A 21,592-nucleotide genomic window follows, 5' to 3' on the forward strand; every position below is an offset into this window, starting at 1 on the left:
TCCTGTTTTCTAGTAACTAGATGCTATATATTTAAATAAAGGCTTTAAGAAAAATCTATCTTCATTTCCCTCTTATTTTTAGAATAAAGATACGATACTTTTAATTTCTGGTACCAACTTTCATTCAACTCCCAGATAATATAATAGGACAATACTGACACAAAAATGTTAACTTCACTCACTGCAAGATCTGGTAAATAAAGAAGATTTGGGGCTACAGGAGAGAAATCTTTATCCAGATCTGCAGCAAAGAGAATTTAGAAAACTACCTAAGTAGATTGGTTAAAGATGTAATTTTTAAATTAAAGTTGACTTCACTATAAATCTTTTCTTTAAAACAGAACATTCAATTCCCTGCAAGTATGTTAGAAATTCAAGCCTTTTCCTTGTAGAGAAGGAAAAAAAAAAAGCAGAAAAACAAGCATTTCATCAACACTCACCAATAAACATTCCAAAGAGTCATTTGTGTAAAAGTATTTACTGTACCTAAGATGTCACACAGCCGCCCCAACTGCATGTTCTGTTGTGTGTCGAAGTTGGCAATATTTTGTCGCGCTGGCTGGGAATATCCTAAAAGGCAAACAAGGTGTCAAAACCCAGAATCAGCAAGTCAGTATGGCAAAACGGCACACGAGGATTTTAAAGTGTCACACAGTTCACATTTCCAGGAAAGAATTTTCTCGGAAGCGTCCAGCAGAAACAATCTCACTCCTAAGAATGAGGTCCTCGCTACTCAGGGGATTAAGCATTATACCGGAAAAAGCATTTTCTGCGACATAGAGAGGTTCATATTTTTCAATACCAGCAAAGCTGCTGGGAATCAGGGGTATAAAAATATGGGGAAATTTTCTGACATGTAACATGAATGTTCAAAACAGCATTTGAGAAAATTATGTTTAGGTTTAAAAAAATCTGATATTGGCTTTTTAACTTATGCTTTCTATGGAGCATTTTGAAGATGTGTCCCAGGATCGTTCTAAACTGACATACAAGATTTCAGAGAAACTCCTTGATGTCAGGAATATGTATTTAAAAGTGATTCTAAATACTAAAGAAATTTGCTTCTGCTCACACAATCAAAAGGACTTTTAACCTTTAAAGATCAATAATGGTTACTGTAGTTAGTGTAGTATTTTATCAGTTCTAATGAAAAGTCCTGGCAGTTGCTTTTATGTCCGATGGAAACAGAGCAGAAGGAAAATAAACACACGTGGATTACTATTGTCCAAACACCTTCCACAGACAGAAACAACGGCAACAGCACTTCCTGCTGATATTTCAGGTTAAAAAAATGCAAGTGGACAAAAACAGGAGCTTAAAGGGCATGCATACTCACAAGCAGGTATAATTGCTTATATGAAATTCAGCAACTGTAGGTGCAACTCTTTTTTTTTTTCTTTAAATAAAATTGCTTTTCACATTTTGAAGAGATGCTTCAATGCCTCCTTGTGGTTAGTGAGCCCAAACACATGTTTCAACTTAATCTGTAGATAAAGAGATTTTAAAAACTGGATCTTCGAGATGTGACACAGATTTCCTTTTCAGCACGAGGAAAACTATAGCAATTCAGGCAACAGGGCTTCAGATCAAATGAACTCTGATAATTGGCTTTTTGCTTTGATGTCAGTGTTTAAACACTAGACGACGCCTGGAAATTAAATGAGTTTACAATTCATCTGAAAGTCTCTCTTTGGCTTTATGCAGATGAACTTAACGGAAGAGGAAAGAGGACAAATGGGTTGTGTGAATTATTTTTGAAAAATTATTAAATTTAAAATAATTTGGGGAGCCATTTCATGGAATATGAAAATTAATATAGACAGCTACAAACAATGCTATCTTGGTGTGTGGCTGCAATATAGTAATTCACTATTTTGCATATGTATAATTCTATCTATATTCAGATAAATGTTTAGAAAGAGGTATTGTGAATAATATATGTCAAGACTATAAGAAGGCAGAAAATAATGCCTGGAGAAATAAGGTATGATTAAGAAAAGTGCCTGAGAGCATTTCATGAACATATTTTCTTTCAAAAGTAAAGATAAAAGGCAGTGTGAAATGTCTCATTAAGATGATGTGCAATTTAAAATAGAAAGGATGTCTGATCACTTTCTTGCCTTATATGCAGCATGAGAATGAATCCGTCTGTGTTTCAATCAAGTGCTTGAGGTTAGTTTTCCAACAAATTATTTGGTACCTCTATTACCACTGATCAAGGATGCACATAAAGTGTCTACATAGAATTATGCTAGAACTGGTTCCTCAGTTAACCCTACAAATACACCTATTTTAAAGAACTGTGGTATTAACAATATCAGAGTATTGTTACAGAGGATCACGTGAAGTTACAGATATGAAAACATTTTGTAAACTGTAAAGTGCTATGTACACATAAGATATTTTTTTTGTGTGTGACAAAGGCAGAGATAGAGAGAGAGAGAGACAGAGAGAGGGACACATAGGGATAGACAGGTAGGAAGGGAGAGAAAAGAGAAGCATTAATTCTTTGTTGCAACTCCTTAGTCTTCTTAGTTGTTCATTGATTGCCTTCTCTTATGTGCCTTGATGGGGGTGGAGGGCTACAGCAGAGTGAGTGACTCTTTACCCCTTTCTCAAGCCAGCAACCTTGAGCTTCAAGCCAGAGACCTTGAACTCATGTCTATGATCCCACCTCAAGCCAGTGACCCTGCACTCAAGCTGGTGAGCCCGTGCTCAAGCCAGCAACCTCGGGGTTTTGAACCTGGGTTCTCCGCGTCCCAGTCCGACACTCTACCCACTGCACCACCACCTAGTCAGGCCACATATGGCATTTTAATGTTATGAGGTATGTGCCCTTCCAAAGCTCAGAAGACAACAAATTCTTACTATATATGTTGTAACAAATGCAACAGGCCATTCTACACAGGCAAGATATGATGCAACACATGTTGCCATCATTAAAGCAGATGTTGGGAGTCAATTTTTTTAAAAGTCAGATTTATTCTTATGTTTTGTATATTCACAAAGTACATGTGTTGACTCTGAGGAGAAGAGATCTCATCAATGCTGACAGCATATAATAAATACAATAGAAACTAAGCCATAAATGATCAGCAATGATGTTGTGACTTCGGGAACTTCAGCAGACATGCCCAGTGGCTATGAACATCACACTTTGAAAATAATCTACAAAGCGGGATACTTCAAAGGCAGACCAGAAACACTGGGGGAGCTTTGAGAGCCCATCTACTTCTAGCCTGTCATGTTATAGATAGGGAGACTCAGGGGAAGGGCCTTGTCTCTTGTCCAAGGTTGCCTACATATTATTGTATAGTTCAGAGACTACAGCTTTAGCTCTCATGACAGATGTGGTTTCATAAAATGAGAGAGAAGACTCTCCCAGTGTGAGCAGAGAACTCCAGAAAAGACAAAGAACCTTTGCCTCTTCTCTGACTTTTATTTTCAATCACTGTGATAGGCAGAAGAACGACCCTCCAAGGGTGTCCATGGCCCCATCCCCGGCACCTGTGAATATGTCAGGTTACATGGCACAGGGGGACATAAAGTTGCAAATGGAAGTTTTGTTTTAGAGAGAGAGAGAGAAAGAGGAGGGAGAATTGGGAAGCATCAACTTATAGTAGTTGCTTCCCATATGTGCCTTGATCTGGCAAGCCCAAAGTTTTGAATGGGTGACCTCAGTGTTCTAGGTCAACATTTTATCCACTGTGCCACCACAGGCCAGGCACAAATAGAATTAAGGTTGCTAATCAGCTGACCTTAAAATAAGGAGATTGCTCTGGATTATTTGGCCGGGCCCAATGTAATCAAGGGTCCTTAAAAGTGGAGGGGGGAGGAAGAAGAGCAGAGTTAGCAAGGTGACTGCAGAAGAAAGGTGCAGAGAGATGCAACATTGCCGGCTTTAAAGATGGAGGAAGGGGAGCAAAGGCTTTCCTTGTTCATTCCTTTGTGGGTGGCTTCTAAAAATGGGAAAGGATAAGAAAACCGATTATCTCATAGAGCCCCCAGAAAGGAACACAGCCTGCCAACGCCTTGATTCTCGCTCCTGTCCGACTTCTGAACCACAAAACTGTAAGGTAATAAACTTAGTAACTTGTTACAGGTGATAGGAAACTAATGATCATCTATCTTCCCTACCCCTGGTAGGTCCCACCTGTCACAGATATTCTGCTTCTCTCTCAGTCTAACTGAAAGACAAGGGAGGGCCACGAGCTGTATAAGTTCACAATAAGTGTTAGGTAAGTGTTGTTATTATTACTATTCCTTCACTTTGGCTGAGCCAGACTGAAATTCTCAAAAGGAGCCTCATTTGAATGTAGAGAAATTACCATGATTACAAACACAAAATTATATTTGAGCCATCAAAGTACAGTTCTAGCTTATGCAGTGGATGGGCCCTAACCACTATCAAGTATGTCTGAACGCCCTCTTTGGAGGAGAAGATTCTGTCTCCCCTCCCTGGCATTCTCTTGCACCCTTCTCCACTATACTGTTCTCACTTTGTCACGGCATGTTTCTTTGCCTACTGTTTTACTGTTTGTACATCTTTCCTCTCCTGTGCACTATTCCAGCTCCCATAAACAGACTCCAAGTTCAGTTAAAGCAGAGACACTGTGATATCCGCAGTCAGATGAGTGAATGAAATACATCTTAGCATCCTACTCGAAGACTCTGTCTCCTAAATGCCTAGCCTTTTCTGCATGTGTTCTCATCATTTCCTCCCTTCTTTTCAAATCTTTTAAAGTTGGGTTCTCTGATCTGGAGAACTTCTGGGGAATTCAAAGAACGGCCTGTGGAATCTATGGCTTTTCTAGGTCTTTATCTGCATAGAATAAAACAGCACTGGCACTTCAGAGAGGAACACAGCCTCTTTCGTTATGGCCATCTGCATTAACTGCAAAATAGGCCTATTTCATTAGAGTATTCCATCTCTTTTTTTCAAAATTTTATTGCTTCTGCTTTACATCAAAGAAGTTATCCTCTCTGAAGTTATCCAAGTACTTTTGATTATCAGGATAACCAAAGGTTTGTATCAAGGATAACTGTTGAGTCAAGGCTGCTGCTCATCAACAGTTCAATCAGGCTCATCAGTTATGCTCATACTGGCTGTCATTTCTCCATCTTCATTTTTACCTTCATCTTCCTTCCCATCCCCATCCCCATCCCCACTCCCACACAAAGTCCTGTCAGATGATGCTAATTGACTCTTTGCACCCAGTAAACTAGCTGTGCTAGGATTGGCTTTTCCTCCACAGAAAGCCAAGAACATGAGCAAGGCAATGCTCAGTGACAGCCTTCTGCGGACTGGTGCATGCCTCTGTGCCATGCCCTTGTGGTAGAATCGCATATTCTTGAACACCTGCTCATCCTCCTGTGGTTGACTGCTAGTTTCTTTTGTCTCCAAATCCTATTCCTTGCAATGGTACTAAAGGCAGAGAAGGGGTTTAAAATTGACTTCCAGTTACTAAGTAGTTCTCATTTATCTGATCACCTTGGCCTGAGATGGCAGTCAACCACACCTCAGCCTAACGGACCGAAGCAGTAGTTCTCAACCTTTTTCCCATCTTGAAACATATGATGGGAGATGTTCAAATGGATCACACACTGCTAGGGGCATACACAGTATAGAAGTAACGGTAACTCCATCCATTTCCCTTCTACTCAAGAATGCGTACTGGTTGCAAGTTGAGCAGGAGAGTCATTATTATAGAGATGATCTTGAATTGCTCCAGTTCATTAAAAAAGTTAATCATTAGCCAACTCTGGTATTCTAATAGTAAAAAATTAGGAGAACATGTACCATACTTCATAATTGATTGCATATCAACACATTACAGTCATTTAGAGAAATGTGATCTCTAGACATTATGGTTACACCCAGGTTTTTTTGTTTTGTTTTGTTTTTGTTTTTTTGTATTTTTCTGAAGCTGGAAACGGGGAGAGACAGTCAAACAGACTCCCGCATGCTCCCAACCGGGATCCACCCGGCATGCCCATCAGGGGTGACGCTCTGCCCACCAGGGGGCAATGCTCTGCCCCTCTGGGGCGTCGCCCTGCCGCGACCAGAGCCACTCTAGCGCCTGGGGCAGAGGCCAAGGAGCCATCCCCAGCACCCGGGCCATCTTTGCTCCAGTGGAGCCTTGGCTGCAGGAGGGGAAGAGAGATTCAGAGAGGAAGGAGGGGGGGTGGAGAAGAAAATGGGTGCTTTTCCTATGTGCCCTGGCCGGGAATCGAACCCGGGTCCCCAGCACGCCAGGCTGACGCTCTACCGCTGAGCCAACCAGCCAGGGCCCACCCAGGTTTTAATTACTTGCACAAGTGTGAAAGTGTGAGATACCGAGATAGGAGATAAGATATAGCAAGAGAGAGGCCTATTTGGGTTATTTATATCGTATGTACAGTGCCAGTTTGATGAACACTGAAGGCTGTGTTTTGGGGGCTGCTGAGGAAGATTAAGGAATTTTGTGATGAGGATGCAGAAGGCACAGGAGGTACTCAAATATTTGTTGAGTTTTAAAAACATTCTCAAACCAATCCTGCCAAATGCATTCCGTGCAGTTCTGAAGGCCTTGCTTGCAAAAGGGTGAGCACTGTCTCTTGCTTACACTTTTTGTCAGTGGCTGGCACAGCATTGCGTGCACCCAAAGCCAGTGATTGTCAGAGTGGTCTGGGGACCCTGAGGGCTCCTGCAACCCTTGCAGGAGGTCTGCAGTGTCAACATATTTTCAAAATAATACTTAAATTAGTACTTATCTTTTTCAACCTTACTGTCTCATAAAATATACAAAGTTTATTGATATGATTTTAAATTTCACATTGTAACTAATCCTTAAGAATTTCCATTGTTGAGTTTTGGTATAAAATCAAAGAAGAACATATACAATTATTTGAAAAGGCTGTAAAAAACATAAACTATTATTCCCTTTTGCAAATACTTATTTGTGTAGGGACAGAGTTTCTTCATATGCTTCAACCAAAACAACATATTGCTACAGACTGAATACAGAAATATATATATATATATATATATATATATATATATATATATATATATATATATCCAACTATGTCTTATTAAGAGCTTTGCTGGCCCTGGCCGGTTGGCTCAGTGGTAGAGCGTCAGCCTGGCGTACAGAAGTCCCGGGTTCGATTCCCGGCCAGGGCACACAGGAGAGGCGCCCATCTGCTTCTTCACCCCTCCCCCTCTCCTTCCTCTCTGTCTCTCTCTTCCCCTCCTGCAGCCAAGGCTCCATTGGAGCAAAAGATGGCCTGGGCGCTGGGGATGGTCCCTTGGCCTCTGCCCCAGGCGCTAGAGTGGCTCTGGTCGCGACAGAGCGATGCCCCAGATGGGCAGAGCATCGCCCCCTGGTGGGTGTGCCGGGTGGATCTCGGTCGGGTGCATGCGGGAGTCTGTCTGACTGCCTTCCCGTTTCCAGCTTCAGAAAAATGCAAAAAATACAACAACAACAAAAAAAGAGATTTGCTAACTTGCCAACCTATGCCATTCTTCTCACTAAAAATTTTTTTTATTTTGGAATGGAAAAATAAAGGTTTTTTTCTTTTTCTTTTTTATAGAAATGTTATTTAGGTTAAAATTGGTAATGTATTTATTATTTTAAAATAAGTTAAATATTTTTTTAAGTTTCTCAGTTTTAGTTCCTAATGTATTGAATATCCATAAATATAATCCACTTAAACCAATACTCTTTAGGTTCCTGAGTAATCACAAGTGTAAGGTTCTATATAAGTGTAAGTCTGAGAACCACAGAGCAAATATTTTAATATTTTTTATGAGAATGAAGATGAGAAAAATTATAGTTTTATCTTAGTATGTGCAGGACTCTCTTTAAAGCCAATGCTAGTGTTAAGTCATTTGACAAAGAGCCCAGGAGTGGTGTTGCTTGACAACCAGTTCAACACCATTTCTGTATTTGATGCTACAACAGTAGAGAGCTCAAGACCAACTGGGTAATTGAATATTACAGGGTCACGGGGCCAACTCTGATCTCATCAGTGAGTGACTATTGATGTGGATTATTTGGATAAATATAACATGGATGAATACAAATATGTTTTAATGTTCATTTGGGTTAGAAATGAATGTGAAAGTTTAGGAGTACTTTGTTCCCAATTTTTCTGGGAACGCTGTCCCGGAGAGCTTGGCAGTACATCTGTCTTGAGCATTTAGTGCAGCAATGCCATAACTAAACTACGGATTCCGTGCCACTTGCCAAAATACATGTTGAAGACTGCAGAAATTTGATTGAAATTCTCGATTTCCAAGCCCCGAGCCTGAAGGAACAGTGTCTATCTTGTCTGTGAGTTGTCAACTCCAAAATGAGAAAGTAGCAAGGTGCCAATGTGCTTGGAGGCACAGTCGAAACGTGATTTCAGATAGAACCCTCTTGGCTGTAGTCCTCTACCCTGCCCCATTCACAGACGGAGGTGAGCACAAATTCTTATCTTCTGGAGGGGGGGGGGGAGAATTCGGAAGCAACTGTCTCATGAGCATTTGTGTCTTTCTCAGCTCAGTGTCTGGGCAGTTATGCACAAAAGTAAGTCTTCTATCTTTTAGGCATTTATGACAGTACAGAACCACAGAAAATGTTTCCCATGAACCTTACTATAGCAGGATCCATAATTTTATGGAATGAAGTACCTTGGGGCTAATTGTGTCAGCCCCAAGAATAATTTGCTGAAATAAAGCAGAGGGGGAAAATGAGCTGAATGATATACATTGCTTTTAACCATTAAATCATTTAGCAATGAAACAAGAGATTACATACAGAAAATACGCCCTCTCCCCTCAAGTATATCCCTTATTTTTATTTTGAAGGACGAAGAAAAGTCAGAGAGGAAACTCAACACTGGGAGTTTAACTGGCTGGCAGCGGCCTCCTATACCTGCCCGTGGCATCTGAGCCCTAAACTCGGCACATCTCATTTAATGTCAGTATATTTTAAAATGCCGCTGACTTTAAGTGTAGCACCAAATGATGCAGTGTAATAAAGATGCACGGGGGTTAAATGAAAAGTGGAAGAAATAACTTGGCTAAAGAAAATGTAAACAGAATTAGTTTGCATGTTTTGTTTGCACCTCTGCTTTTCCCAGAGGAATTAGGATTCTTCGTTGCAGTCCCTTCTTATTTGACTGATTGACTTTGCTCTAAAAATAGACCCCAGTATTCTATTCCTGCTCTGAACTGAAGTAAATTACTTTGTTTTAATTATCTTTAATTAATAAAAATGATTAAAATATGCAATATCTAATCAGGAGATCAGCTTATATAATCTGGAAAGGATGACTTTTTTATCATCATATAAAATTACAAGGCCGATTCATTTTTGTTTTTGTTTTTTTGACAATTAATCAATAGCATCCTGCCTCTCCTGTTGGTTAAAAATAGCTAAAACTCTTTGTTGCATCTCAAAATATTATCCAAAATATATATAATAACAGTCAGTTATGTTTCATCCCTCCTTCTTTCAAAAAGGTCACTCTGCAATGTGTAATTGCCTTTATGATCATATTATCAAGCAATATATTTAAGAATACACGATAAACATTTGGTGGTTAAAAATGTTACTGAAAGACCATCTATTCTGTGTTTGCAAGTTTGGAGAATAAAATAATCCTTGTGTGTGAAAAATTGCCTAGAACAGTAACCAAATGCCTACAACTGCAATATATTACACAGTTATTAGCTATTGAACTTTTATCTTTCATTTTTAGGGGGTAGACAAATCAATGCATCCCCAGTTGGCTAGCGGCATGGTGTAATAATTTCTAGGGCTAATTCTACACCAGAAGTCGTTGCAAATTTTCCATGGAAAGAGAGAAGGAGGACCAGGCTGCAACTTGTATTAAATGCCTACCTGAAGCATACATTCCTACCAATAGCTCTTGATTATTTAATCCCACTGAACTCTGAAGGCAGAATTACTATATTGAATAGTATGGGGGGGGCATGTATTTAGAGAAAAAAATTGCTTCATCCAATTCTATTTTGTGAATCATGTAGATTAAGTCCCTCGTACAGGATGAAGTAGCCCTGGTGTGACTAGCTGAAATCTTTAAGTGTTCCCAGGGGAGAGTCTACAGAAAAAGGCACATCATAATCATTTTTTTAAAGGTATGGTTTGAAAATTATGTATGTGGGATAGGTACAAGATGACAAATTAATGTTACTCAAAATTAATTTAATGTCTACAAGCCATTTTATAAAACGTAAAGTATAGATTGTAAAAACAAATACTATTTTATCAAAGCCCAAGTATTACTATCTCATGAAAATATGTAATTGGGCTTTTTAAATGCTTAGAGGAGAAAATATGTGCTTGTTCTTATCTCTAGGAAAAGACATATCTAGCAACTTTTCTTTAAACTGGATTATTATGTTGTTAACAAACAAAAATTACTGTAATAGGGAAGATTTTTAGATTTATTATGTAGTTATTTAAACTGAGTATGTGCAATCTATAAGAAAACTGATTTTCATACCAGCTTTCAAATAATGCTTTTGATCGTTTCTGACTGTGTTATTTTTCTACTTAATTTGTATTCAGCAAGCCCTTTCGGAATTTTAAGATCTTTTCATTTAAATTATTTTAATTACCCAGTTTAGATTACTGACCATTCTTTTTATAATTTTACCTCTATGGAGACCCCTTTCTATGAGGCCTCTTTGCAGGGCTGATTGTATTGGGGTTTGAAGAGTCAAATGTTGGGGTATAAGAGAGGAAGTTTGTGGAAATTATGTCTATAAAACCTTTGTGCTTGTCAACATTGCAATGTGGAGCTCTTGCTTACATTTCTAGTTTTGAGGAAAATAAAAAAAAAGAATGCAAAACAAAATTTCCCACATATCAGGTCAGGTTCACAGTTTGCTGCAGAAGCAAAAGGCTCTTGCACCTTATTCTGACTTGAGTCAGTTAACTAGGTCCACAATTAGCCTCTCTGGTTGCAATCAATTACAAATGCAATTTCTGTATGTGAACTAATTTTGAGTGCAAAAGTAGTCCCACCAAAACAATAGCCTAAGTTAGAATGAAATTCAGATCTGTCTTGCTTCACTTACATCCTAAGAAAGTGGCTCACTTTCTTCCGTGAGCCATAAAGACCTAATGTAAAGGGTATAACCTGTATAACTCAAACATTCTAAAAATTTTGCTACAAACACTTAGATGTAAGTACTTGAAAATACAGAAAAGTTTGCATTTATTTTATTTCTATGAATAGTTTATTAATTTAAAACAAAAACTTCATTATATTTATATAATCATTTTACTTTTTTGCTTTTAATATGATATATTTTATGTTACGGTTCTATACTACACATAAGTACACAAACATGTCTACTCACATAGAAGCATCGATGAATTACAATAGATCACTTAATGCATTGCTCTACCTAAAAGACCTTAACAAAGAGCTGATATGTAATGTGAAGATTCAATGAATTTTACTGCTTGTCAAAACTCTATCAGGTCAGCTTGGGAAATTTGGTCTCACCAAAAAAATTTAACACACTAGGTACAGTAAAAGCAAAGCAAAACAAATGAGCCAGCCAACAAATCCCAAACGTGACAGCAGTTCATGTTTTTAAAAGAACTTCCGATGCAAATTTCTGAAATTCCTCATGTCATTTTGGCATACCTATTTGTTGTAGACAACAGCTTTTAAGTTCCCCAATTCATAAATGTAATTAAATAATTACATTAGTGCTAATTAACATGAAACTGCAGATTATTTAAGCGCAAAAAACACTATTCAACTTCTTAATTATTCTTGTTCACACAGCATTTCCTTTTGCTCAGGCGCCCTAGGTGCAAATAAAGCATCCCATCTGCTCGTAATTAGAACTAAATAATTTCAGAGAATGTAGCTTATCATTTTGACTGCACATTTGATTAAAAACAGTGTACAAGCAATATCCTGGCTTCCTGGCATAACAGCAACAGCACACACAAGCCCGTGTTCTCCTATCATTAAAGAAGATAGAAAATATTATCTGTTATTTCAGGGGGAAAAAAATACAACTTTTTAGTTCATTTCATACAGATGAAAGCGAATTACAGCAAATCACCTCTCCACTGAATAGCAGCCCCCACATAATGACTTTATTTGCTTAATCCCCAAATTAAACGCCGTTTCGAGCGAGGGCCCTGTGTTATTACTCTCATCATGTCGAGAACATTTTCCTGCCGAGACCAATTTGAATAAAACAAGGGGCCTTCCTTGAACTCAATCAAGGAGCCATAATGTGGTGGGTAATAGAGGTTGCTGATAGATTTGCAGGCAAAAGTGTTATACCTAATGATGGGATATGGATAATAGTCCTCCTGGAGGTCCTGATGCGATTCCAGTTGGCTGCCAGATGCTAAAAATCAAGAAGAGCATTGATCAGTGACAGGAAGCGGTAGCGGATTCATCTAGACAAACTTCAGCTGTTTTTCCACTGTACAGTTAAGCCAGGCATAAATTATATTAATTGATTTAATTACATACTTAAAACATCTTCCCCAATTAATTTAATTAGGTGGCTACATGATGCTACTGGCAGGGGAAGATTAGAGGCAGCTCACTTAATTAACAGAATATGAATGAAAAAAAGAGAAAGCAAACATAAATGAAATTGTGAGCACTAATTAAAAGGCTGTCTGCAAACTTAAATACTTTCTGACAAAGTGGTGACAGCAATGTAGACAAGACAGGATTTTTTTTTCCCTAGCAAATTAAAGTGCCAGAAGGTATATATAGGGAGAAAAGGTAATGCAGTTATACCATTGATTTTCTGACAGAACCACCATAGTCAAAGTGAAGGGACGTTTTTTTATTTTTTTTTCTATAGAAAAATTGCAACAGATTTTGCGGATTCCTGGTTAGGGCTAAAATACGATGTATGGTACAAACAAAAATAGGGTGTGTGCATCACCCGGGGAGGAGGAGGGAAGGCAAGGGAAGCCGAGGGGGAGGGTAGTTGGAGAGAGAAAGGGAAGATAAAGAGACAACTTATTGCAATCATTCAAGCAAGAAATGTTTAGAAAAAGAGGTCTGCCTTAACAGCTGGCAGCCTTGTGTACCTTGGCTCGAACGCGGAAATTCTGCAGGTGTCTTGCACGTGATTCTTTCAGGATTCTCTTTATTCGGGTCTTATGGCAATGTAAGAGCCACGCAATGGCGATCACCCCTGACGCCCACTTCTGCTCGCGGTAAGTGAGGAAGAATTTCCTCGCTTTGTGGCATTTCCATGTGGCTTGGATCTTGCTGGCAGCACTTAACTGTCCACCTTGGCCCTTGTACCTTTGCCCAGGAACACTTAACATTCTTTGGATGGTAACTGGGTTCTCCAACACCGAGAGAAGGTCAGATCTGGTAAGTTTATTCGTCAGCTCAAACTCGGGGAGGAGGGCTACCAAGTTGTTCCCTTTTATCTTGACTTCTGGTATTGCATAGTCCCTGAGAAACTTCTTGATATGGTCCAAGAGAGAGACAATACTTCCCCAAGATAAACAAAAATGTTCCTTGAATGCTAAGAAGTCCGGGGCTGTGTCATCTATGATGCCATTATAGATTAAAAAGTTGTAATCAGATGGTGATTTTAGAGCTCTAGAAGGTGATATGACTTTCATGGACTGTGGAAGAAAATGTCACCAGAGGTGAAATAGAATTATGATCTATTTTAAAGGAGTGGTCAAGACAGACACTTATCACATTATTATTTATTAGCCAATGATAAAAGATATGGATTCTAGTTTTAATTTAATACGTATATGTCATAATATGAAAGTCTGGCTAGTATGTATCATAAAACTCATTATCAAAAGAATATCTTAGAGAGGTTGCTCAACGCTATTATTATTTTAATAAAAGTATTATTTAATTGCTCAAGGAACTAATCGTGTAAAAGTTGTGCATTTAGTTTACTTTGACATGCTCAACTGACCCCATAATCTCTGGTTTACTTTTCACACATGCATGGATGGGAGCCAGCTACTAATTTCTTGTTTATAAGTTATCCACTAACCCTGAAAAATGGGGTGAAGCCTTTCTTTGCAGTCTTTATGATAACTTCAAATATGCTCATCAAAGCTTTCCATCTATTCTGACATTCTAACAGGTCATCACTTTCTAGAATTTGAAGTTCTGCCTGCCACCTTCTCTCAATATCCAGGAGTGAGTTTACAAGGAGCGTTATGTTGTGTGTTATCACCATTGCCACTTTCTAGGTTTCTCTTGACTTACGTTCTTTTATTCTTAAATCTGTTGTCTTTTTTTTTTTTTTTTTTTTACAGAGACAGAGAGAGTCAGAGAGAGGGATAGATAGGGACAGACAGACAGGAACATAAAGAGATGAGAAGCACCAGCCTGACCTGTGGTGGCGCAGTGGATAAAGCGTCGACCTGGAAATGCTGAGGTCGCCGGTTCAAAACCCTGGGCTTGCCTGGTCAAGGCACATATGGGAGTTGATGCTTCCAGCTCCTCCCCCCTTCTCTCTCTCTCTGTCTCTCCTCTCTCTCTCCCTGTCCTCTCTAAAATGAATAAATAAAAATATATTTAAAAAAAAAAGAGATGAGAAGCACCAATCATCAGTTTTTCATTGCGACACCACATGGGCCTTCAGTAGACCGAGTAACCCCTTGCTTGAGCCAGCGACCTTGGGTCCAAGCTGGTGAGCTTTGCTCAAACCAGATGAGCCCGCGCTCAAGCTGGTGAGCTCGGGGTCTGGAACCTGGGTTCTCGCCATCCCAATCCGACGCTCTATCCACTGCGCCACTGCCTGGTCAGGCAAATCTGTTGTCTTCTTAGGGACATATGAGGAGCTGTCCTTGGTTAGAATCTGAAATCGCATAACTAATAAAACCAAGGAAGCATTTGCTTTTTATTTTGTTCATATCTGTACTGATTGAAGTTTTAAGTTATGAAAAATATTACTTTTGTTTTTAAATGTCAAGATGGGTTCTCTAAGAATGGGATGATGGGCAGTTTTTTTCTTCTTTATACTTCTTTATACTTTTCTTCTTTATACTTCTTTATACTTTTCTGTATAAAAAATGGAATAAATGCTATTTAAAAATAAATCTGAAGAGGCCCTGGCCGGTTGGCTCAGCGGTAGAGCGTCGGCCTGGCGTGCAGGGGACCCGGGTTCGATTCCCGGCCAGGGCACATAGGAGAAGCGCCCATTTGCTTCTCCACCCCCCCTCCTTCCTCTCTGTCTCTCTCTTCCCCTCCCGCAGCCAAGGCTCCATTGGAGCAAAGATGGCCCGGGCTCTGGGAATGGCTCCTTGGCCTCTGCCCCAGACGCTAGAGTGGCTCTGGTCGCGGCAGAGCGACGCCCCGGAGGGGCAGAGCATCGCCCCCTGGTGGGCAGAGCATCGCCCCTGGTGGGCGTGCCGGGTGGATCCCCGTCGGGCGCATGCGGGAGTCTGTCTGACTGTCTCTCCCCGTTTCCGGCTTCAGAAAAATACAAAAAAAATAAAATAAAATAAAAATAAAAAATCTGAAGAGATATGAATTACAACAGCAATATTGGTTAAACACAGCCTCTAAATAAAAAAAAATGAAGGGAATTTTGTTGGTTCACATCCACTGTGAAACCACCACATTTCATTACTGAAAACTGTTGCACTAGAAAAAGAGATACTCTGCTTCATGGTCCAAATGTTCCTAATGACCTGGGTGGTGAGGGGGTATGGATGTTTCAGACCCTGCCTTCTCCTCAGCAAGCCAGGCATCAACTCACTGGGCTGATTGTCCCTTGCTTATGGATTTAAAGACAAGATTGTCTTCAATATGTCAATATTTTCATATATATAAGCTCATCTTTACCAAATTATAAAATTACACTGCTCTCTGCATTCTGAAGAGTTTTCATGGAACTCTAAGAAACAAAGGACGCAGACAATGTATCAATAACTATTATGCCTGTTTTGCTTTGTGTTGATTATTACTGTTAGAGACTGTTCATGCTTTTTGCTAAAGGAATGTTAATGGATACACATTAACAAATTCAAGGCAGAAAGTTATCGAAGAGAATATAAAAGCACAATAAGCAAACACCGGAAATTTAAAAAAATAAAAAACAACCTTCACATTCCTTCTCTCCTTTTAGGTTCTAGGCAGTGGAATTAATCAGACTGTCATTTCAAGTAAAAATACTGGAAAGCAATTTTTAAGTCCAAAAGGGGCAGTTTCCTTGAACTTTAGAAGTGGATTTTAAATAGCAGCGAGCTTTTGTGTGCTTTTGAGTTGTTCTAGGCAAAAGAGCGTGGAAACAAAGCCTTCTCGCTAGGATACCAGCCCTTTCCGATCTAATCAACATGCCAGGAGAGAATGCAAACTGTTTGGTAAGTGGAACCAAATCTTCTTTTGGATGGGCAACAGAGAGCTAGAGCAGGAACGCCTCCTGTAGCAGACAGTGCCGGCGGGAGGAGCTGCAGCTTCTGGTAGAAGACAAGTGGCACATGTTTCCACAGAAATGGCTCGTGGCTCCATTCCTGCCTTTTTTCAGGAAGGGGTTCTAATGATGGAAAGGTGAGAATTCACAGAAGACTGGCAGTATTTCAGTGGTGGGATTCAAATAATTTAACAACAGGTTCTCTGCCCTAATGACCATTTTAAGTATAAAAAAAGATATACCGAAAGGTAGTTTATTATTTTATGCATTTAACACTTAAATAAGAACAATAAAAGAGATACACAAAACTAGATTATGTTATAAAAAGAGTTTTAAAATATTAATACAAAATATTAAATAATATCTGACAAAAAACAATAAAACTGTTATTTAAGATATTTCTATATTGCTTCTTGATTGGCGTCCTCACTTGAAATTTTCTTTGCTTTTATCTGAACATCGTCAGCTATGTGATTGATCCTTAACTATCATTTTATGAAATGAATAATATTCCAAGCATAGTGCCATCAATTTTTTTTCACCCGCGGATGGAATGAACATTACTGCGGGCACTTAGAATACGCTGTTGCACAGATGAACATTAAAAAAGAATAAGAAATGTAAATTTGTGATTTCCTCATTGGGTGGCTGCCCAGGCATCCATCTTAGAGAGAACCCTGATTACAAGTCCATTTAAACAATCGGTTCGCTGAACTCAACAAAAAAATTAGGTATTGGTTCTGCCGGATCGGTGCGAACTGACTGAATCCCACCACTGCAATGCTTTATCAGTGAGAAGTGGACATGGAAAATAATCACAGATGGACATGCGTGGAGCTGGTTGGTACTGCCAGTCCCATGGTGGACTGTGTCAACAAGACCCCAAGACTCCTATAAGAAGTGCAGCTATGGCCCTGGCCTGTTGGCTCAGCGGTAGAGCGTCGGCCTAGCGTGCGGAGGACCCGGGTTCGATTCCCGGCCAGGGCACACAGGAGAAGCGCCCATTTGCTTCTCCACCCCTCCGCCGCGCCTTCCTCTCTGTCTCTCGCTTCCCCTCCCGCAGCCAAGGCTCCATTGGAGCAAAGATGGCCCGGGCGCTGGGGATGGCTCCTTGGCCTCTGCCCCAGGTGCTAGAGTGGCTCTGGTTGCAACATGGCGACGCCCAGGATGGGCAGAGCATCGCCCCCTGGTGGGCAGAGCATCGCCCCTGGTGGGCGTGCCGGGTGGATCCCGGTCGGGCGCATGCGGGAGTCTGTCTGACTGTCTCTCCCTGTTTCCAGCTTCAGAAAATAGCAAAAAAAAAAAAAAGAAGTGCAGCTATGAATGGGAGATTTGCCAGACTTTGGTCTCCTTGGAAATGTTAAAATATTTTGTAGCCTGGCCTATGGTGGTGCAATGGATAAAGCGTTGACCTGGAATGCTGAGGTCGCCAGTTTGAAAACCCTGCGCTTGCCTGGTCTAGGGACATATGAGAGTTGATGCTTCTTGCTCCTCTCCCCTTCTCTCTCTCTCTCTCTCTCTCTCCTCTCTAAAATAAATAAATAAAATCTAAAAAAAATTTTTGAAATTTTTATTTTTACAGACAGCCATGCGGAACTGGGACCGTCCTTAAAAATGGAGTAACCTTGGAGAAGCTTATGAAAGAAGAGGACCCTTAAGTCTCTGGGACAGTGCCTTTCATGGGGCAGGTTTAAGGCATTTGCCTACATCAGCAAGTGCATTTCAGATCCTTATAAAGAAGGGCTGTGGGGTGAGAGTGGGGTTACAGAATTTAACAGTGACTCTTGGAGAACAAAGGGATTATACCTCCCTACCTTCTTGGATGATATTCTAGTGAAGACATGCTCTCAAAGGAAACACACTCTTGGACATCAAATAGACCACTCAGGCACGGGGAAGCTATGGGGTTGCAGTCAGCTAAAGCATAACTGTAGTACATCTGTCACAGAGAATGTCACACTTGGGAGCACTTTAGACTTAGAGCAAGAAAAGACATGTCTCTCAAGAGAAAGCCTTTCCAAATTAAAGCAGTGCATCAGCATTGTGAGATCCATTGAGCAGGTAGAGACAAAGCTGTTTCACAGCCTGCTAGGAACAAGAGCCCTGATTAAAGGTCATGCCGTGCTTCAAGTTTTGGGTCCTTCTGTTATTCTTTCTTTACCATTTATCTCCATGAACTTGTCTGTACTTAACTGTTACCTGTCTTCCTCCCCTCCTTCTCTCCTTCCTTCCTTCCTTCCTTCCTTCCTTCCTTCCTTCCTTCCTTCCTTCCTTCCTTCCTTCCTCCCTCCCTCCCTCCCTCCCTCCCTCCCTCCCTTCCTTCCTTCCTTCCTTCCTTCCTTCCTTCCTTCCTTCTTTCCTTACTTTCTTCTTTCCTTCCTACCTTTCCTCCCTTCCTTCCCTAGCTCCCTTTCTCCCTCCACTCCCTTCCTTCCTTGTGTCTCTCTTTTCCTCTCCTTCCTTCTATCTTCCCTCTTGCTCTTCTTCTTGGTTAAGATGTGTTGCACTCCCAATGTAAAGTCACTGATGCAGTAGCCACGCTGTTTCCTTCCAGTGGGGATGGCTCTCTGGCCCACACAGAGCCCAAACTTACAGCCATGGCCTAATTATTTGCCTCCTGCTCCAACTAACAGAGTCAACTATCTGGGAAATGCTCTTCTTTATTTGCAAGGTATAATCGCTAATGAGGTAAATTTGAGAGTTTCTGGAGCAGTTATTTAGGGGGAAATTCCAAATCTAAAACAAATAACAGGTAGCAGGATAATGACTGTGTGTGTCAGTAAGTCACAGATGTGAAGCAAAATGGCAGGCCCAGTATGACCTTATAAAATTTAGAAGTAAGTGCTACAGAGGAAAATTCTAGAAAAAAAGGCATGTATTTCTAAGGTAAATGTCTTTACAAAAAAATTTTTTTTCATGCATGTGGACAGTATATGGATGTAGGATTAAACTGGAGCCAAGGATCTTTAAATTGGATGTAACCAAGATCTCCTGGTGGTAAATGGTTAAGTATTTGAGATAATCCAACATGGATAATATCTTTAGAGAATGATTTGCCTAGAAGGATAGACTACTGTATTTTTCACTCCATAAGATGCACCTAACCATAAGACACACCTACAGTTTTAAGGAAGAAAATAAGAAAAATATTCTGAACCAAATGGTGAGTTAAAATATTTAATAAAATACGAGCCCTGGCCGGTTAGCTCAGTGGTAGAGCATCGACCTGGATTGCAGAAGTCCTGGCTTTGATTCCCAGCCAGGGCACACAGGAGAAGCACCCATCTGCTTCTCCACCCCTCCCCCTCTCCTTCCTCTCTGTCTCTCTCTTCCCCTCCCGCAGCCAAGGCTCCATTGGAGCAAAGTTGGCCCGGGTGCGCTGGGGATGGCTCTATGGCCTCTGCCTGAGGCACTAGGATGGCTCTGGTTGCAACAGAGCAATGTCCCAGATGGGTGGAGCATTGCCCCCCAGTGGGCATGCTGGGTGGATCCCTGTCGGTCGCATGCGGGAGTCTGTCTGACTGCTTCCCTGTTTCCAACTTCGGAAAAATTAAAAAAAAAAATTAATAAAATACGTATTTTTTGCTCTGTAAGACACACAGGCATTATCTGCTCCACTTTTTGGGGAAAAAAAGTGTGTCGTATGGAGTGAAACATATAGTAAATTACTTTTTCTTTTTGACAGAGAGAGTCAGAGAGGGACAGCTAGGGACAGACAGGAAGGGAGAGAGATGAGAAACATCAATTCTTCATTGCAGCACCTTAGTTGTTCAATGATTGCTTTCTCATATGTACCTTGACAGGGGGACTACAGCAGAGCAAGTGACAACCTTGCTCAAGCTAGCGAACTTTGGGCTCAAGCCAGCGACTATGGGTCATGTTTATGATCCCACACTCAAGCCAGCGACCCCATGCTCAAGCTGGTGAGCCTGTGCTCAAGCCAGATAAGCCCATGCTCAAGCCAGTGACCTCGGAGTTTTGAAACTGGGTCCTCCATGTCCCAGATGTCCCAGTCCAACACTCTAACCACTATGCCACTGCCTGGTCAGGGTAAACTAAATTACATTTTTTTTTTTTTTACAGGGACAGAGAGAGAGTCAGAGAGAGGGATAGACAGGGACAGACAGACAGGAATGGAGAGAGATGAGAAGCATCAATCCTCAGTTTTTTGTTGCGAGACCTTAGTTGTTCATTGATTTTAAATCTGTAAGCTAATGTTCAGTTTCTCAAATACCAAAAGTATTCATTAATAATTAGCCTAGGCAGTGCCATTGTATGAAAAAGAAAAGTTCCTCCTGCCATTACGGCTCTAAGTGAGAGCCTTGTTCAGAGCATGAATGGAGTGACCCTCAGCGATGAGTCTTCATTATTCTCTGAAGATCAGGGATACCATCTGCTCTTTAATAGTGTTGAGGGTCTGCAATGTATTAAGCTTTGTATAGAACAGATGTCAAGAACCCAGCATGCTAAAGTGTTAGAAAGATAAATACAATATTTAGAGAGATTAGCTGACTAAACAGGATTCAGGGACGCAGTATAATCACAGTCTTAATTTTAAAGCATGAGGGATCTTGAAGGTCACTTGCCTTTTACTCAATAGGCTTTTATGGATGCGAGGAAATGAGCGTCGGCCCTGAAGTCTGGTTAACCTGGAATCAAGTCCACACTTTCTCGCTGTTATGTACTCTTGGGCAAATTACATTTTGCCATGGACTGAATGTTTGTGTCCCCACAAAATTCAGATGTTGAAGCACTAGTGTTCAGTGTGATGGTATTTGGAGCTGGGGGGCCTTTGAAAGGCAATTAGGTCATAAGGATGGAGGCTTCCTGATGAGATTAGTATCTTTATAAGAAGGATAAAAGAGAGATGATCTCTCTCTCTACCATGTGAAGATGTAGCAAGAAGAGGGCCATTTGCAAACCAGGAAGAGAACTCTCACCAGAACTGTGAGAAATGACGATTTTCTTTTATTTTAAAATTTTATTTATTGATCTGAGACAGAGACATCAATTTGCTGTTCTACTTAGCTGTGCATTCATTGGTTGTTTCTTGTTTGTGGCCTGACTGGGGATCGAACCTGCAACCTTGATGTACTGGGATGATGCTCTAAGTAACTAAGCTACCTGGCTGGGGCCAGAGTTGTGAGAAATAAATGTCTGTTGTTTAGGCTACCCAATCTATGGTATTTAGTTATG

General features: G+C 40.5%; 1 protein-coding gene across 1 annotated transcript in view; it reads right to left on the reverse strand.

Moving 5' to 3' along the window:
• The window catches only part of LOC136334560 (IQ domain-containing protein H-like), a 132,810-nt gene that overhangs the window by 100,964 nt on the left and 10,254 nt on the right, over positions 1–21,592 (reverse strand). Inside the window, exons 3-5 of the mRNA XM_066274898.1 lie at positions 13,083–13,634; positions 12,313–12,379; positions 487–570 (exon numbers count right to left, since the gene is read on the reverse strand). Of these exons, the coding sequence (XP_066130995.1) occupies positions 487–570; positions 12,313–12,379; positions 13,083–13,631 (700 nt within the window). The 5' untranslated portion in view covers positions 13,632–13,634. The remainder of the gene's footprint in view (positions 1–486; positions 571–12,312; positions 12,380–13,082; positions 13,635–21,592) is intronic.

The sequence above is a fragment of the Saccopteryx bilineata genome, chromosome 4 (assembly GCF_036850765.1).
Source record: "Saccopteryx bilineata isolate mSacBil1 chromosome 4, mSacBil1_pri_phased_curated, whole genome shotgun sequence".
Taxonomy (NCBI): domain Eukaryota; kingdom Metazoa; phylum Chordata; class Mammalia; order Chiroptera; family Emballonuridae; genus Saccopteryx; species Saccopteryx bilineata.